Consider the following 14,404-nt stretch of genomic DNA (forward strand, 5'->3'; position numbering starts at 1 on the left):
CATAGAGCTCCACACCTGTGCAGAGTATAATCAAACATTTGGAGGCTGCAGAAAATTCACACAAGGATCTTAGGTAAAGCAGCCCTTGGGTGACGTCCCCCCAGGGAGAAGGAGCAGATGGCCTTCTGCTGAGATGCCCTTCCTCACTCTGTGAATAATTACGCCATTCCTGAAGACCTCTTTTGTTAACTTTTTTTTTTTTTTTTTTGAGACAGAGTCTTGCTCTGTTGCCCAGGCTACAGTGCAATGGCGCGATCTCGGCTCACTGCAACCTCCACCTCTCGGGTTCAAGCGATTCTGCCGCCTCAGCCTCCTGAGTAGCTGGGATTACAGGTATGTACCACCACCCTCGGCTAATTTTTGTATTTTTAGTAGAGATTGGGTTTCGCCATGTTGGCCAGGCTGGTCTTGAACTCCTGACCTCAGGTGATCTGCCCGCCTTAGCCTCTTAAAGTGCTGGGATTACATGCATGAGCCACCATGCCCAGCCTCTTTTGTTGCTTCTGAAGTTTGGTTTGCAGAGACTTATGCCTTGGCTTGCTTTACACCGTGATGCTCCAGGCTAAGGGCTCACAGGCCGCAACAGTCTAGACCTAAGCCACAGGCCCAAACTACAGGGACCTGAAGTGGAAAGGGCCTAGGATGCAGGTTAGGAGCCTGGTGGTGGATCCTGGCTAGATCTCGGTGTGCTGCTGCTGCAGACTCTGGGAGGTCAGAAACTAAGTCTTTAAGGCAGCTCTGACTGTCAGTGTTTCCCCAGGGCCAGCTCACTGCCAGGCACAGAGCAGCACTTAATAACTATTTACTGAATAAGTAGCTCAGCCACAGTGACCTTGGTCAAGCCACTTTCTACCAGTGAACCTCAGTTTCCTCTTCTGAAAAACAAGGATGACAAGAATAGTCATACTTCCCAAAGTTGGATAAAGATCTACTGAGATAATGTGTATAAAAGTGCTTTGCAAATCAAAACAGGCTAAACAAATATTAAAGATCCAGAACCAACATGCTGAAGCAAAACAAAAAGAATGAATATACGTGAGAATGAGCAAATTTACGAGAAAGCAACTGGCTCTAGATGGTCATCAAATGAATTACTACAATGGAAAGGGACAGCATAGGTTACTCTAGTCCACTGTTCCAATGTCCAAATAGCATTTCTCAGGCCATCCCTGTTCCAAAGGAGCAAAAAATCTCTCCTCAAAACCTCTGTCCAGATTTTGGGATGAAGAACATGGTTACAGTTACAATTGTACCCTGTATGCCACTGGGCTCAGAGAGTATCTGCCAAAGCAAACTGGCATACAGATGCTGGGTGTTTGCTGGAGGCAAGGGAGCAGCGGGGTGAGGGGCGCCTGGAGGCTGTGCCTGCCATGTGGTTGCTCTGCCTCATGACCAAGTTTGTGTTCAGAGGAGTGTGGGCTGCACACAGAGAGAATGATTGGTTGGGAGGCCTCGGCCAAGCCATCAATTTCCTGGCTGTACACTGGGACCAACCATTGCTGCCTCCCATGGTAGCCACTCTGTAAGCACTAGTCCCCTTCCCTTCCCCTCTGCCCACTGGGGATTCCTGGCTGCAGCCTGAGAAATGGGTCCTAGCTCCATCAATTGGCTCTCCTGTGCGAGGCACCTTGGAGACAAGCCCCTTCCCGCCTTTGTGGGTGACTGATTACGTTGGCTGGGCCCCTCTCTGGTGGGGGCTGGCTGAGAATTCCAACAGGCCTAGTGGTGGACATGCCTACTATCGGACTGGACATACACACAGCACAAGTCTGGAAGCTTCTCACAGTCCAGTGTGTAAAACTGCTGGTGTGAGGGTCCTTAGCTCCTCTGACTCTTCCACCTTGAAGGAATTCTAAACTGGCACCCTGACCTTCAGGATCCTTAGAAAGCAAGATTTGTGGGCTTATAGGATAAATGTGCTTGCTCCTAATTAAAGGGCAAGAAGGCTCAGCCCCTTGGGACCCTAAAAGCAGGAGTTCCCTTTTCAAGAAGCAGAGCTGAGCTGTGGGAAGAGCCACAGTTTGGAGACAGTCGGCCTTGGGTCTGAGCTACCTTTTCCTTGTCTGCAAAACAGGGATGGGAAGTCCACCTGCCTCTGGCTTGTTGTACAGATTTCATGAGCGCCCTTGTGGAGCCCCTGGCGCAGAGCCAGGCAAACAGCAGGTGTACAAGAAATGTGCTCAGACTGCTACTTCCTGCCCCAAACCAGCAACACCCAACATTTTCCCTTCCAGCCCATCAGGGCACTGGCCAAGCTTTCCTAAGGGAGCACAGCATCCTCTGCTACCCCAATTGGCTGTTCCCACTCCCATGGGCCCCACCCAAACCTCACCCTCTTGTGTCATCTGGATGCCTGCAAAGCCTCCTCCCTGTTGTCATTTTTATTCATTCCAATTTACCCAGCCTGATTCATCTTCTGGAAGAAGTCTTCCAGTTGTGCTACCTCTGCTCTAAAACCTTCCATGCCTCCCCAATGCCTCTGCTTTTCAGCTGTTTAACACTGCCTACAACCTCCTGGCACCACTCAGATTTTCCAGCCAGAGCCCTGATGCCTCAGCAAAACTAGCATACTCGCTGTTTCCCTAAATGCACACTTATCCAGCCATGCCCTCTGCACCCGCCTCCCTGGAATGTCAGCACCACCCTCTGCCTCTGCAAATCCAGACCCCCTCAAAGGGCTCTTGTATCCTCTGGCTCATGCTCACTTCTTCTCAGACAATGCTTTTCCTCAGCAGACACTTAATTACAGACTGTCACACAGTCTCTCATAATTGTAGGCTTGTCTTCTTGTCAGACCATAAGTTCCTCAGGGCAGAGAGGCCTTGTCTGTCTCTTAATCTCCATCCTCTCAGAGCCTGGCCCAGGGCTAGGAAGGCAGGGCCCACAGAAGGAGGAGTTTTCCAAGCCTCATTCAGCTCCAGGCCAAGAGAGAGTCTCGCTTTGACCACTTGGGACCACTTCTCTTGCTCCTATCCCGTGAGGAAACTGTTCACTGGCCAAACCAGACCTCAGGGCTCCAGGCCAGTGATGTACAGAGAAGAGGGAGCCCAGGGGAGGGAGGCAGAGCTGTGGCTCTAGTCTTGCTCTGGGATCCTAGGCATCCCTACCCGTCCCTGGGCCTGCTTCCGTGCTATGGAACAAGAAACAGCCATGTTTTAGTTCTAGAATGTGGCTTGTATTTCTCTTTAAAGTAGCCTTGGTTTCTAAGAATGGGTGGGTCTGTTAACACAGCTGATTCCAGCACAGGTTGAGTGAGGAAAGGCAGCCACAGTCAGGTCCGGGAAATCTGGGAACCTGAGAGATTTACACCACACACCTCATCAACCTCATTACATTTCTGTAAGGACTAGATTTCATTCCTGCTCAAGTGTTCAATTCCACAGCCTGCACCCTGGCCTAGCCTGACTTGACAGTGCCTGCTGCCAGGACCAAGTAGGGGAAGGGTGACTTGCTTCTGAAAACCACCAATCCCCACACAAAACAAAGCTGATGATGGTGATGACTGCCATTTATTGAGGGGCTGTTACTACATGAGTTCTCATTTCCACCCCAATCTGATAGGGAAGAAAACGGAGGCATAGAAAGCTGACTAATCCAAGGTCACACAGCAACAAGCTAGGCTGTCATACAAACCAGGGTCCTCAGTTCAGCTTTTCCCAGGTTGCAGCCGACAGGCTCTCAGCACCAGCATCCTCTAGAGAGCTGGTTTAAAAACCTAGGGGCATTTGATTCCTGCCCCAAGACCTGCCAAATGAGAGTGTCTAGGGATGGAGCTTTATAAAGACAAGAAACCCGAATTTTATATATGAGAGAACTGAGGCACAGAAAGGTGGCATGACCTGCCAAGATCATGCCTTAAGCATCCTCAGGAGTCCTGCTGGGACTCCAGAGCGAGCAAGGAGAGACTTCCTGGGGCAGGTGGCATTTGACAGTGTGGGCCTCTAGGGGAAGAGAGGGCACTATAGGGGAAGAGGACAGCATTAATAAAGGCTGAAGTGGGAAAGGACGGGCAACAACTTCTCAAAGTGGCTAGGGGAAGGAAGAAATACATACAGAACCACGATGACAGCCTTCCCGCAAGAGCCCATCTGAGCTTCTGGGAAGAAAGTCTGTGTGGCGTTTACAACCCGCAGGTCTCCAGCAGTGGCCCTCTGGGTGTGTCTGGTTGCTGCTTAGGATGAGAAAGCCGCGGGAGGTGGTGACTCAGTCCCCACCCAGCCTCCAGATAGCCTCCTTTTAAATTCAAGATGAGCTCAGAGACTGGGGAAATGTCAAGAAAACCCTCCTCCCAGAACAGATGGGAACAGACCCAGGGAAGGCAGCCTGAGGGGTAGACTATCAGGCAGAAGCTATAAACCTGGAGAAACGCTGTGGGCTGTGGAGAAGAGGCCTGGGCTCCAAGTTTGCCTGTCACTGCTGTGGCTGTGGGACCCTGAGCAGGTCCTTGTCTCTCTCTGGGCCCCCTATTTTTCATTCACCTGTGAAACAGGGAGAACTCCACTGGCTTCGGACTTCCAGGCCTGTTGGTGGAGAACAATGGTAGGGAAAGAGCCTAGCTGATTACACAATGCCTCACACAGCCTGGGAGAGATGAGAAGATCACTCCTATTACTATTAGAATAGCCACAGGTGCTTTTCTAGTTACCTGAACCCCCAACCACAGGGTGTGCGGGGGGGTGAGGGGGGAAGAGACTGGGCTGTCTAGTTCCTACAAAGAGAAAAGTCACCCAGATGTTTTTGGGAAGGGAAAGTTCACATTTATTAAGTGCCTACTGTGCACCAGATTTTAAAAAAATACATAATCTCATCTAATACTCATCATAATCCTGTAGTACAAATCTTGAGTCCAGATAAGAAAACTGAAGCTCAAAGAAATAATTTGCCCAAGATTACAAACGCAGTGAATGATGGAGACTGATTAAAACCAGGCGTTTGTGGTTCTGAAAGCCAGAGTTTGTAGTCTCTGAAACAGTTTCTTCTTTTTTTTTTTTCGAGACAAGAGTTTTGCTTTTGTCACCCATGCTAGAGTGCAATGGTGCAATCTCAGCTCACTGCAACCTCCGCCTCCCAGGTTCAAATGATTCTCCTGCGTCAGCCTCCCAAGTAGCTGGGATTACAGGTGTGTGCCACCACGCCCAGCTAATTTTTGTATTTTTAGTAGAGACGGGGTTTCACCATGTTGGTCAGGCTGATGTCGAACTCCTGACCTCCAGTGATCTGCCCGCCTCGGCCTCCCAAAGTGTTGGGATTACAGGCGTGAGCCACTGTGCCCGGCTGACAGGGTCTCATTTTGTTACCCAGGCTGGAGTGCAGTGGCACGATCTCAGCTCACTGCAGTCTCGACCTCCTGACCTTCTGGATTCAAGCTATCCTCCTGCCTCAGCCTCCTCCAAGTAGCTGGGAATACAAGCGCATGCCACCACACCCAGCTAATTTTTTTTTTTTTTTGAGACGGAGTCTCGCTCTGTCGCCCAGTCTGGAGTGCAGTGACACGAACTGGGCTCACTGCAAGCTCCACCTCCCGGGTTCACACCATTCTCCTGTCTCAGCCTCCTGAGTAGCTGGGACTACAGGTGCCCGCTACCACACCTGGCTAATTTTTGTATTTTTAGTAGAGACGGGGTTTCACCATGTTAGCCAGGATGGGTCTCGATCTCCTGACCTCGAGATCCGCCCGTCTCGGCCTCCCAAAGTGCTGGGATTACAGGTGTGAGCCACCACGCCCGGCCCCAATTTTTGTATTTTTTGGAGCAACAGGGTTTTGCCTTGTTGCCCAAGCTGGTCTTGAACTCCTGAGCTCAAGCGACCTGCCTGCCTTGGCCTCCCAAAGTGCTGGGATTACAGGAGTGAGCCGCTGCTCACACAATTCTTGAGGGATTCCATGATTTCAGAATCAGTCTTAGGATAAGGAATGTTATTCCCATTTTACGGATTAGGAAGCTGAAGCCTAAAGGAAAGTGACATCCCTAAAAGTGGGTGAGATGTGGGAACTGGGATCCTGCACCCCTCACTTCCAGGCCAGGGAACAAACCCTTCTTCTTTTCCACTGCAAGTAGCTGAAGTAAAGCACCAAGCACACGGCACACAGTAAAAAGGTCAAAGGATGTTAGAGATTGTCATTATACACCAGGGGCAGGTGATAACAGCATGACAGTGACTTTTTCAAAGGCAGTGCCATGGAACAGGACCCAGAAGTCCTGGCTCAAACCTCTGCGGGTCCCTGGCCCTTCTGGGCCTCATCTCTTCATCTGTAAGACAAGACGCTTGAACAGCTGATCTCATTCCCTGCACCCAAAGTTCTAGGACATCCTAAGCTCCTTGACAGCAAACCCCAGCTCTCTGCAGAGCCTCTCTCAGCTGAGGTCTTTGTTCCCCTACTCTACAGGGGAAGCAGGAAAAGCAGCCAAGGCTCACAACTACAAAGTGACTTTATTCCAATTGCCACTGTCCAAGCAGGGCCCACCCTTAAACAACAATGGGATGGAACATGGAAAATCCAACTGTCCCCCTCCACAGACATCCCGATGGGCACGCCCATCTATCTTTACAAACGGACTAACAAACAGCAAGCAGGATTGGGGCCTGAATTAAGAAACAGCCGTCTCCCTGCTCTATTGGAAAGGCAGGTGCATTCTTGAATAACCAGGAGGCAGTGGGGAGGAGGTTAAAGAGCCCTGGACTGTAGTGTCCTAGGCCTGGATCCTTGTCCCAGCTCTGGCAGGAGCGAGCCAGCTGTTTACCCTTGGGCAAGCTCCTCTTCCTCGATGGGGCTGTTTAAAGACAGGCTGACAGTTCACAAAGCGTGTCTACAGATGTTTCATTTGATCATCATGACAACCGTGTGAGGCCAGCACAATTATCCACTTTTTACAGATAGGGAAACTGACAGAGAGGACAAGAGTCTCACTCAAGGTTACACACCTTGAAGCTGGCAGAACCAAGGCCCCAGAGGTTAGACTACCAAAGCCAGTCCTCAGGGTGGTCAGATTAAGAAGTCCTCTCCCTGCTCATCCTGAATCGAGTCTCAGCAAGATCCAGGCAGCACAGACCTTTGTTCACTTGCCCACTCTGGTGTTCTGCAAAGTTCTGGCCATGAACCCCACAGCCTAGCTGCCTAGGAGGCTGACCCCACCCCCACCCCACTGCAAAATTTCATTACTCAAGCTGGCAAGAACGCAGCCCCCACACCCAGCCGGGGCTAAATAAACGTCCAAATGATATCACATCCTGCCGGCTCCAAAATAGCCCGGCCTGCCCACAAGCGATCACAAACTGCCAGGCCATGCGGGGCCAAGTGGGCAGGGATGCCCAGCCCGTGGTGCCCTCCACACACTCAAGCAACTAAAGCAGAAGCCTCAGAGCAGGAAGGCCCCCCACTCCCTCCTCCGCCAGACAGCCTGGCCCCTCCCTCCTTTCCCCCCTTTGTAGGGGGCCCCAGAGCCCCCTTGCCCCAGCGCCAACCCCATGGAGCCTCGGCCGCGGCCAGCCTGCGGGCCAACTCCGGCCCGACCCGGACACCCCACCACTCACATTGCTTCAAGAGCTCCAGACACAAAGCCATGAGGGCCGGATGGGGGTCAGAGACCCAGAGACCCGGCAAAGATAGAAAAAGGGAGAGGGAGACAAGGAGCAGAGAGAAGGGGAGACAAGGGGCTGGGGCAGAAAAAGCAAGGGGGGGCCAAGGGCCCCAGGCAAAGAAGCAGGCTGAAGGGGGGCCTTCAACGCAAGAGACACAGAGTGGCGGGACCACCGAGACAGATGTGGGGGCACAGAGGGGCAGGGAGAGCAAAGCAGGGGGCCCCGATCCCGAGAAGTGGGGGTGCTCGGAGACCTGAGAGAGAACAAGGAGACAGCGACAGGGGACAAACCAGGGGAAAGCAGAGAGGAGCTCCTGAAGTCAGGGAGCTGAGGACATATTGGGGGGTCCCAAGGAGAAAGACCCCAAGGGACCTAGGAGCTCCCAGTGGATATGGGGAACACCCAGAAGAGGGAAAGCCCAGGGGCAATGGGGGTTCAGAGGAGGCGAGACCCCAGCGATCTGGGGTGCAGGAGAACCCCCAAAGGATGTGCAAGAAACTCACGAGGGGCCCTTGGGGAGAGTGGAGGGTGTTCTCAAGGGGAACCCCAAAAGACCTGGGGGCGCTCTGAGGGGGAGTCCCGAAAAATGGGGTCGCCCAGAAAGGGCGGCTCTGAGGGCTGAAGAGCACTCTGAGAAGGGTACCCGAGATGGGCAGCGAGGGAGGGGCTGCGGAGGAGCGCGAGCGCAGAGACAAAGAGACAGCGAGCCGGGGAGAGACAAAGCGGGCGGAGCAGGGACACGAGCTGGCGGACTGGCGGCCGGACAGAAGGACGGAAGCGCGGGCGGGCGGGCGGACGGACGGACGAACGAACGGACAGACAGGGAGGAGGAGGGCGAGGGCGAGGGCGGGGGCGGGGCGGGGCAGCGCAGGGCCGGGCCGGGCCGGGCGGGGGCGGCGCCCGTCTCCTCGCGGGGCCGCGGCTGCTCCGGGCGGCGCTGGGCGAGCCCCGGGCGTCCGGGCTGAGGAGGCGGCGGCGACGACGTGGCCCGGACAGACGGACGGAGTGACGGACGGACTGGCGGCGGCGGCGGCGGCCAGTGGCGGGCACTCACCCTCCTCCCTCACGCAGCCCGGCCCGAGGCTCCGGTTTTGTACGCCCGAGGGGCGGGGCCTCCGGGTTAAAGTCCCGCGCCTGCCCCGCCCCGCCCCGCCCCTCGCGTCAGCCGCGCGCGCGTCGCCAGGGACTCCCGGGCCGGGCAGGGGCGCGCGCAGCCGGCTTGGCACGTGGCCCGGCGTGCGCAGCCGGGCTGGTGCGCAGGCGCGCGGGCCGCCGCGACCGGCCCACGCCCATGCCGGCCGGCCCAGGAAAGGAGCGCGCGCCCACGTCGGCACGCGCATGCCCGAGCACGGGGGGGTCTCCGCCCCTCGAACCGCCTCGCCAAACCGGTTCCAGCTGGAACGCTACGCATGCTCTGTGCGGGAGGTGGACCGGAGTTCCCACCAGTTCACCTCAGCGACACCTCGCTGTAAGGGGGGAAACCGAGGCTCCGAGGAACTGTCTGAGGTGGCCGTCTCACCCCTGCATAGTCAGATTGGCCCCTCTGGTCCTGGCTGCTCTGCGTCCTAGGTGTATCTAGCTGTCCTCGCCACTGCATCCTCCCTTTGCTTTGCTAACCCAGAGTCCCAGAGATTGGGTTCCAATCCCGGCTCCGCCTCTGGAGGCCTGTGTGATCTTGAACAACATCCGCATTCAACTTCCCTGAGCCTTCCATTCCTCCCCCGTAAAGTAAAACAACAAGCACACCTACGATCTCATGGAGGGCAAAGTGACCAGCTGGAGCCGGGTTGGCAGTAGGTGGTGCCTTCACGCCTCCTCGCCTTCCCGGTTCCTGGCTTCTACCCTGCGAGTCCCCTCTCCTCACTGAATCCAGGTCCTGTCGCTGCCTCGTGGGCCTCATCTCTCCAGGCCGCACCTGTGGTAGGTCTGCCAGACGCAGACCCAACTCTTGTTCATGACCCGCCTTGCTGGGTGACCTAGGCAATACTTTCCTTTCTCGCATCTGTTTTCCAAAAAATGGAGAAAATAATTTCTGACATATCAAAATATTTTGAGCACTGGCGAAGATGATAATGTTTCCAATACCACTGTCATGGTTTTTGCATTAAGGTGTAAAAATAATAAACGGAACTGAGGGTTAGCCAACCATTTTGAATCCAGGCACTGTGCTAAGCACTTTGAAGGTCATCCTATCTCAGTCACTTATGCTACGCCTGTACTATTCACTGTAAGTTGGTTATTTTTATTTTTTGTAGCGACAAGGTCTCTCTCTGTTGCTCAGGCTGGTCTTGAACTCCTGGGCTCAAGCGATCCTCCCACCTCGGCATCCCAAAGTGTTGAGATTACAGGAGTGAGTCAAGGTTGATTTACTTAGGAAAAAAACAAGGTACATTTGTTATGGTCCCTGACGACCCAAGGCAGCACACACAGCATAGGATGAAATATTATTCCACTTCCACCCTCCCAAATTTAATAACACACTCCCTGTGTGATCTTGAACAAGTCCCTTTCCCTCTCTGGCATTCACCAGCCCTATCTGTTTCCTGGAGAGAAACTGGACCAAGGCAAGATTTTTCAGACTGTGGACCATGATTGACACCCTGAATAGAGATCATTGGGGGCACTAACTGAAAAGCAGATTCTGGGCCGAGTGTAGTGGCTCACGCCTGTAATCCCAGCACTTTGGGAGGCCAAGGCGGGTGGATCACGAGGTCAGGAGTTCGAGACCAGCCTGGCCAACATGGTGTAAACCCCGTCTCTACTAAAAATACAAAAAATAGCCAGGCGTGGTGGTGCACGCCTATAGTCCCGACTATTTGGGAGGCCGAGGCAGGAGAATCACTTGAACCTGGGAGGCAGAGGTTGCAGTGAGCTGAGATCACGCCACTGCACTCCAGCCTGGGTGACAGAGCAAGACTGTTCAAAAAAAAAAAAAAGAAAAAGAAAAGAAAACCAGATTCAGGCCAGGCATGGTGGCTCACACCTGTAATCGCAACACTTCGAGAGGCCGAGATGGGAGGATCACTTGAGCCCAGGAGTTTAAGACCAGCCTGGGCCGGGCGCTGTGGCTCACGTCTATAATCCCAGCACTTTGGGAGGCCAAGGCGGGAGGATCACCTGAGGTCAGGAGTTCAAGACCAGCCTGACCAATATGGAGAAACCCCGTCTCTACTAAAAATACAAAATTAGCTCGGCATGGAGGCACATGTCTGTAATCTTAGCTACTTGAGAGGCTGAGGCAGGTGAATCACTTGAACCTGGGAGGCGGAGGTTGCGGTGAGCCAAGATTGTGCCTTTGCACTCCAGCCTGGGCAGCAAGAGCGAAACGCCATCTAAAAAAAAAAACCAATTAATTAATTAAAAAAAGACCAGCCTGGGCAACATAGGGAGACCCTGTCTCTAGAAAAATTTAAAAATTAGCTAGGTGTGGTGGCATGTGCTTGTGGTTCCTCAGCTACTCAGGAAGCTGAGGTGGGAGGATTGCTTGGGCCCAGGAGGTCAAAGCTGCAGTGAGCTGTGATCCTGCCACAGCACTCCAATTTGGGTGACAGAGTGAGACACTGTCTCAAAAATAAAAAAAGAACAAAAAAGAAAAGCAGATTCCTGGGACAGAACTCAGGCAGCGTCAAACAGTGTTTGTATTTTACCAAATTTGAGACGCTTGGGCTAGGAGATTTGAACAGTCCTTTCTGATGGTGATGTTTTAGGGTCCCAGAAGATATTTATGGAACATCTACTGTACTCCAGTACTGGGTCCTTCCCCTAAGAGCTCTCCAGTCTGGCTGGAATCCCTACAAGGCAGAGTTGGCTGGACCACAGCGTGAGATGGGGCACAGACAGGACTCATATGCTCCCCCTCCCTAAATCCCCAGCCTGGACCCCAAGGTTCCCCGTCCGGGAGGTGAAGATGCTCCTCTCCCAACTTCCCAGATAGTCACTGTCCTGTGCCAGAACTGGCAGTTAGAGGAGTGGGGGCTGTCCCCACGCGACCTGGCTGTGTAACCATTCCTTCTCATCACCCCTTAGCTGTTCTCCTTCACTCTCACCCACATCCAATCCACCAAAGAATCCTGTTGACTCCACTTTCAGAGCCCTCCCAGGATCCAGTGAGTTGTCACCACCTCCCTCACTGCCACCCTGCCTAAGCCACCATCATCACCCTGGTATTCCCATATCACCCACTTCTTGCCCCTCAAACATGGCTCCATGCAGCCCCGAGTAGCCTTTTTTTCTTTTTCTTTTCTTTTTTTTTATTTTGAGACGGAGTCTCGTTCTGTTGCCAGGCTGGAGTGCAGTGGCGCAATCTCAGCTCACTGCAACCTCCGCCTCCGGGGCTCAAGCGATTCTCATGCCTCAGCCTCCCGAGTAGCTGGGATTACAGACCTGTGCCATCACACCTGGCTTTGGATTTTTAGTAGAGAGGGGTTTTGCTGGGCGCGGTGGTTCATGCCTGTAATCCCAGCACTTTGGGAGGCTGAGGCGGGTAGATCACCTGAGGTCAGGAGTTCAAGACCAACCTGACCAACATGGTGAAACCCGTCGCCATTGCACTCCAGCCTGGGCAACAGAAGCAAGACTTCATCTCAAAAAAAAAAAAAAAAAGATATGGGGTTTCACCATGTTGGCCAGGCTGGTCTCAAACTCCCGACCTTAGGTGATCTGCCTGCCTCGGCCTACCAAAGTGCTGGGATTACAGGCATGAGCCACCGCGCCCAGTCTGAGTGTTTCTTTTAAGATGCACACCAGGTCATGTCACTCTTGTATTCCAATGCCCCAGTGGTTCCCCGTCTTACTCAGAGCCAAAAGACAAAGTTGTTTCCACAGTCGGTGGCCAGACCCAACTCTCCCCTCCCTGTCCTCGAACCTCACCTCTCACCATGGCTCCCTCCTCAGTGCTCTGCCCCCTACCAGCCTGTCAGGCACCTCCTGCCTCGGGGCCTTTGTACCACTCACCCCCTGCCTGGAGTGCTTCCCAGCACTGCTTATTCCCACACTTCCTTCAAGTCTTCACTCAATCCGGGTGCGGTGGCTCAGTCCTGTAATCCCAGCACTTTGGGATGTGGGGTGGATAGCTTGAGGTCAGGAGTTTGAGACCACCCTGGCCAACATGGTGAAATCCTGTCTTTACTAAAAATACAAAAATTAGCTGGGCGTGTCTGTAATCCCAGCACTTTGGGAGGCCGAGGTGTGTGGATCATGAGGTCAGGAGATCGGGACCATCCTGGCTACCACAGTGAAACCCCATCTCTACTAAAAATACAGAAAATTGGTCGGGCGTGGTGGCTCATGCCTGTAATCCCAGTACTTTGGGAGGCCAAGACAGGCAGATCACCTGAGGTCAGGAGTTCAAGACCAGCCTTGCCAACATAGTGAAACCCCATCTCTACTAAAAATACAAAAATTAGCCGGGCGTGGTGGCAGGTGCCTATAATCCCAACTACTCAGGAGGCTGAAGCAGGAGAATCGCTTGAACCAGAACCAGGGAGGCGGACGTTGCAGCCATTGCACTCCAGCCTGGGGGACAAGAGTGAGACTTGTCTCAAAAAAAAAAAAAAAAAAAAAATTAGCCGGGCGTGGTGGTGAGCGCCTATAGTCCCAGCTACTTGGGAGGCTGAGGCAGGAGAATGGCATGAACCCGGGACGCAGAGGTTGCAGTGAGCCAAGATCGCGCCACTGCATGCCAGCCTGGGCAACAGAGTGAGACTCCGTCTTAAAAAAAAAAAAAAAGTCTTCACTCAAAATCTCCCTCTCAATGAGCTGTACCCTAGCCACCCTGTTTATACCTTGGCACCCCTCCCTGCACTCTGCCACCACTCCCAGGACCCCTTACACTGTGCCAGCTACCAACAAACCACACACTTATTTATGTTTATTGTTTTATCTGCCCCTCCCCCTTCCAGTAGAATATAATCTCCATGAAGGCAAGGATTTCCATTTTGCTCACTGATGGTACCTACAACACAGCCTGGCCCAGAGCACTTGATCAATAAACATCTATCAGTGAAAGATGCCTGATTGCAAGGCTCAGGTGCTTAACCACCATGCCGTAGGGCCTCCAAGGTTCTATTTAAACACCTTCATCTCTCTTCCTTTGGGGTGACTTCTCTACCCCCTGAGGGGATACAGAATGCCCCTGTCTTGTCTCAAGAGTCTCAATCCTGGGATTGGAGGCCTGCCCACCAGTCCTTCAGTCCTGGTCACTATTTCCCCCGGAAGGCTGAGTGGATCTGCTAAAAACAGGACATGGAAGAGTGAGAATCCATATACTCAGCACACAGTAGGCACTCAATTAATCAGGCATGTCGTAGTCCAAGGCTTGGTGGACCCCAGACAGGAAGCCTGCCTCCTGCCCAGCGTCCTCTGTGGAGAGGCCCCTGTTTCGGCAGTAGGGAATTTTGGTTCCTCATTACTCATTCTGGGAAGGCCTCCTGGGTCCTCCCATTATTCTCTGACCCTATGGCCCCTGTCCTGACCTCACCGTCACTTACCTAGACCACTGCACCAACCTGTGAGTGGCCTCTCAGCCTCTAATCCATCCTGCCCATGTTGCTAGAGGACTTCCCCTACAACTCCTGTAACATACCTTCATCACCCATGCTTGTACCACTTTACCAGGACTGGGTGGCTCCCACGCACAGGGGACAATGAAGAACTAAGGGCTTTGAAGTCAGGCACACCTAGGTAGGAAACTGCTCCCTGACCTACTAGCTGGGTGACTTTGACCTTGATAGATAATCATCTTCTCTAGGCTGACATTTCTTTGAGAAATATCTGTAAATGGGTGTGTGTGTGTGTCTGTGTGTGTGCACGTGCATGTTGGGATAAG

General features: G+C 53.3%; 1 protein-coding gene across 7 annotated transcripts in view; it reads right to left on the bottom strand.

Annotated features, from left to right (window-relative positions):
• DLGAP4 (DLG associated protein 4) overlaps nucleotides 1-14,404 on the bottom strand; it is a 227,604-nt gene that overhangs the window by 61,026 nt on the left and 152,174 nt on the right. The window contains exon 1 of one of the 7 annotated variants that reach the window (XM_030825923.1): nucleotides 7,531-8,417. The exons of the other annotated variants lie outside the window; for them this stretch is intronic. Within the exon in view, the coding sequence (XP_030681783.1) occupies nucleotides 7,531-7,561 (31 nt within the window). The 5' untranslated portion in view covers nucleotides 7,562-8,417. Of the gene's footprint in view, nucleotides 1-7,530; nucleotides 8,418-14,404 lie in introns of those variants that run through there. 7 annotated transcript variants of the gene reach the window in all.

The sequence above is a fragment of the Nomascus leucogenys genome, chromosome 13 (genome assembly GCF_006542625.1).
Source record: "Nomascus leucogenys isolate Asia chromosome 13, Asia_NLE_v1, whole genome shotgun sequence".
Taxonomy (NCBI): Eukaryota; Metazoa; Chordata; class Mammalia; order Primates; family Hylobatidae; genus Nomascus; species Nomascus leucogenys.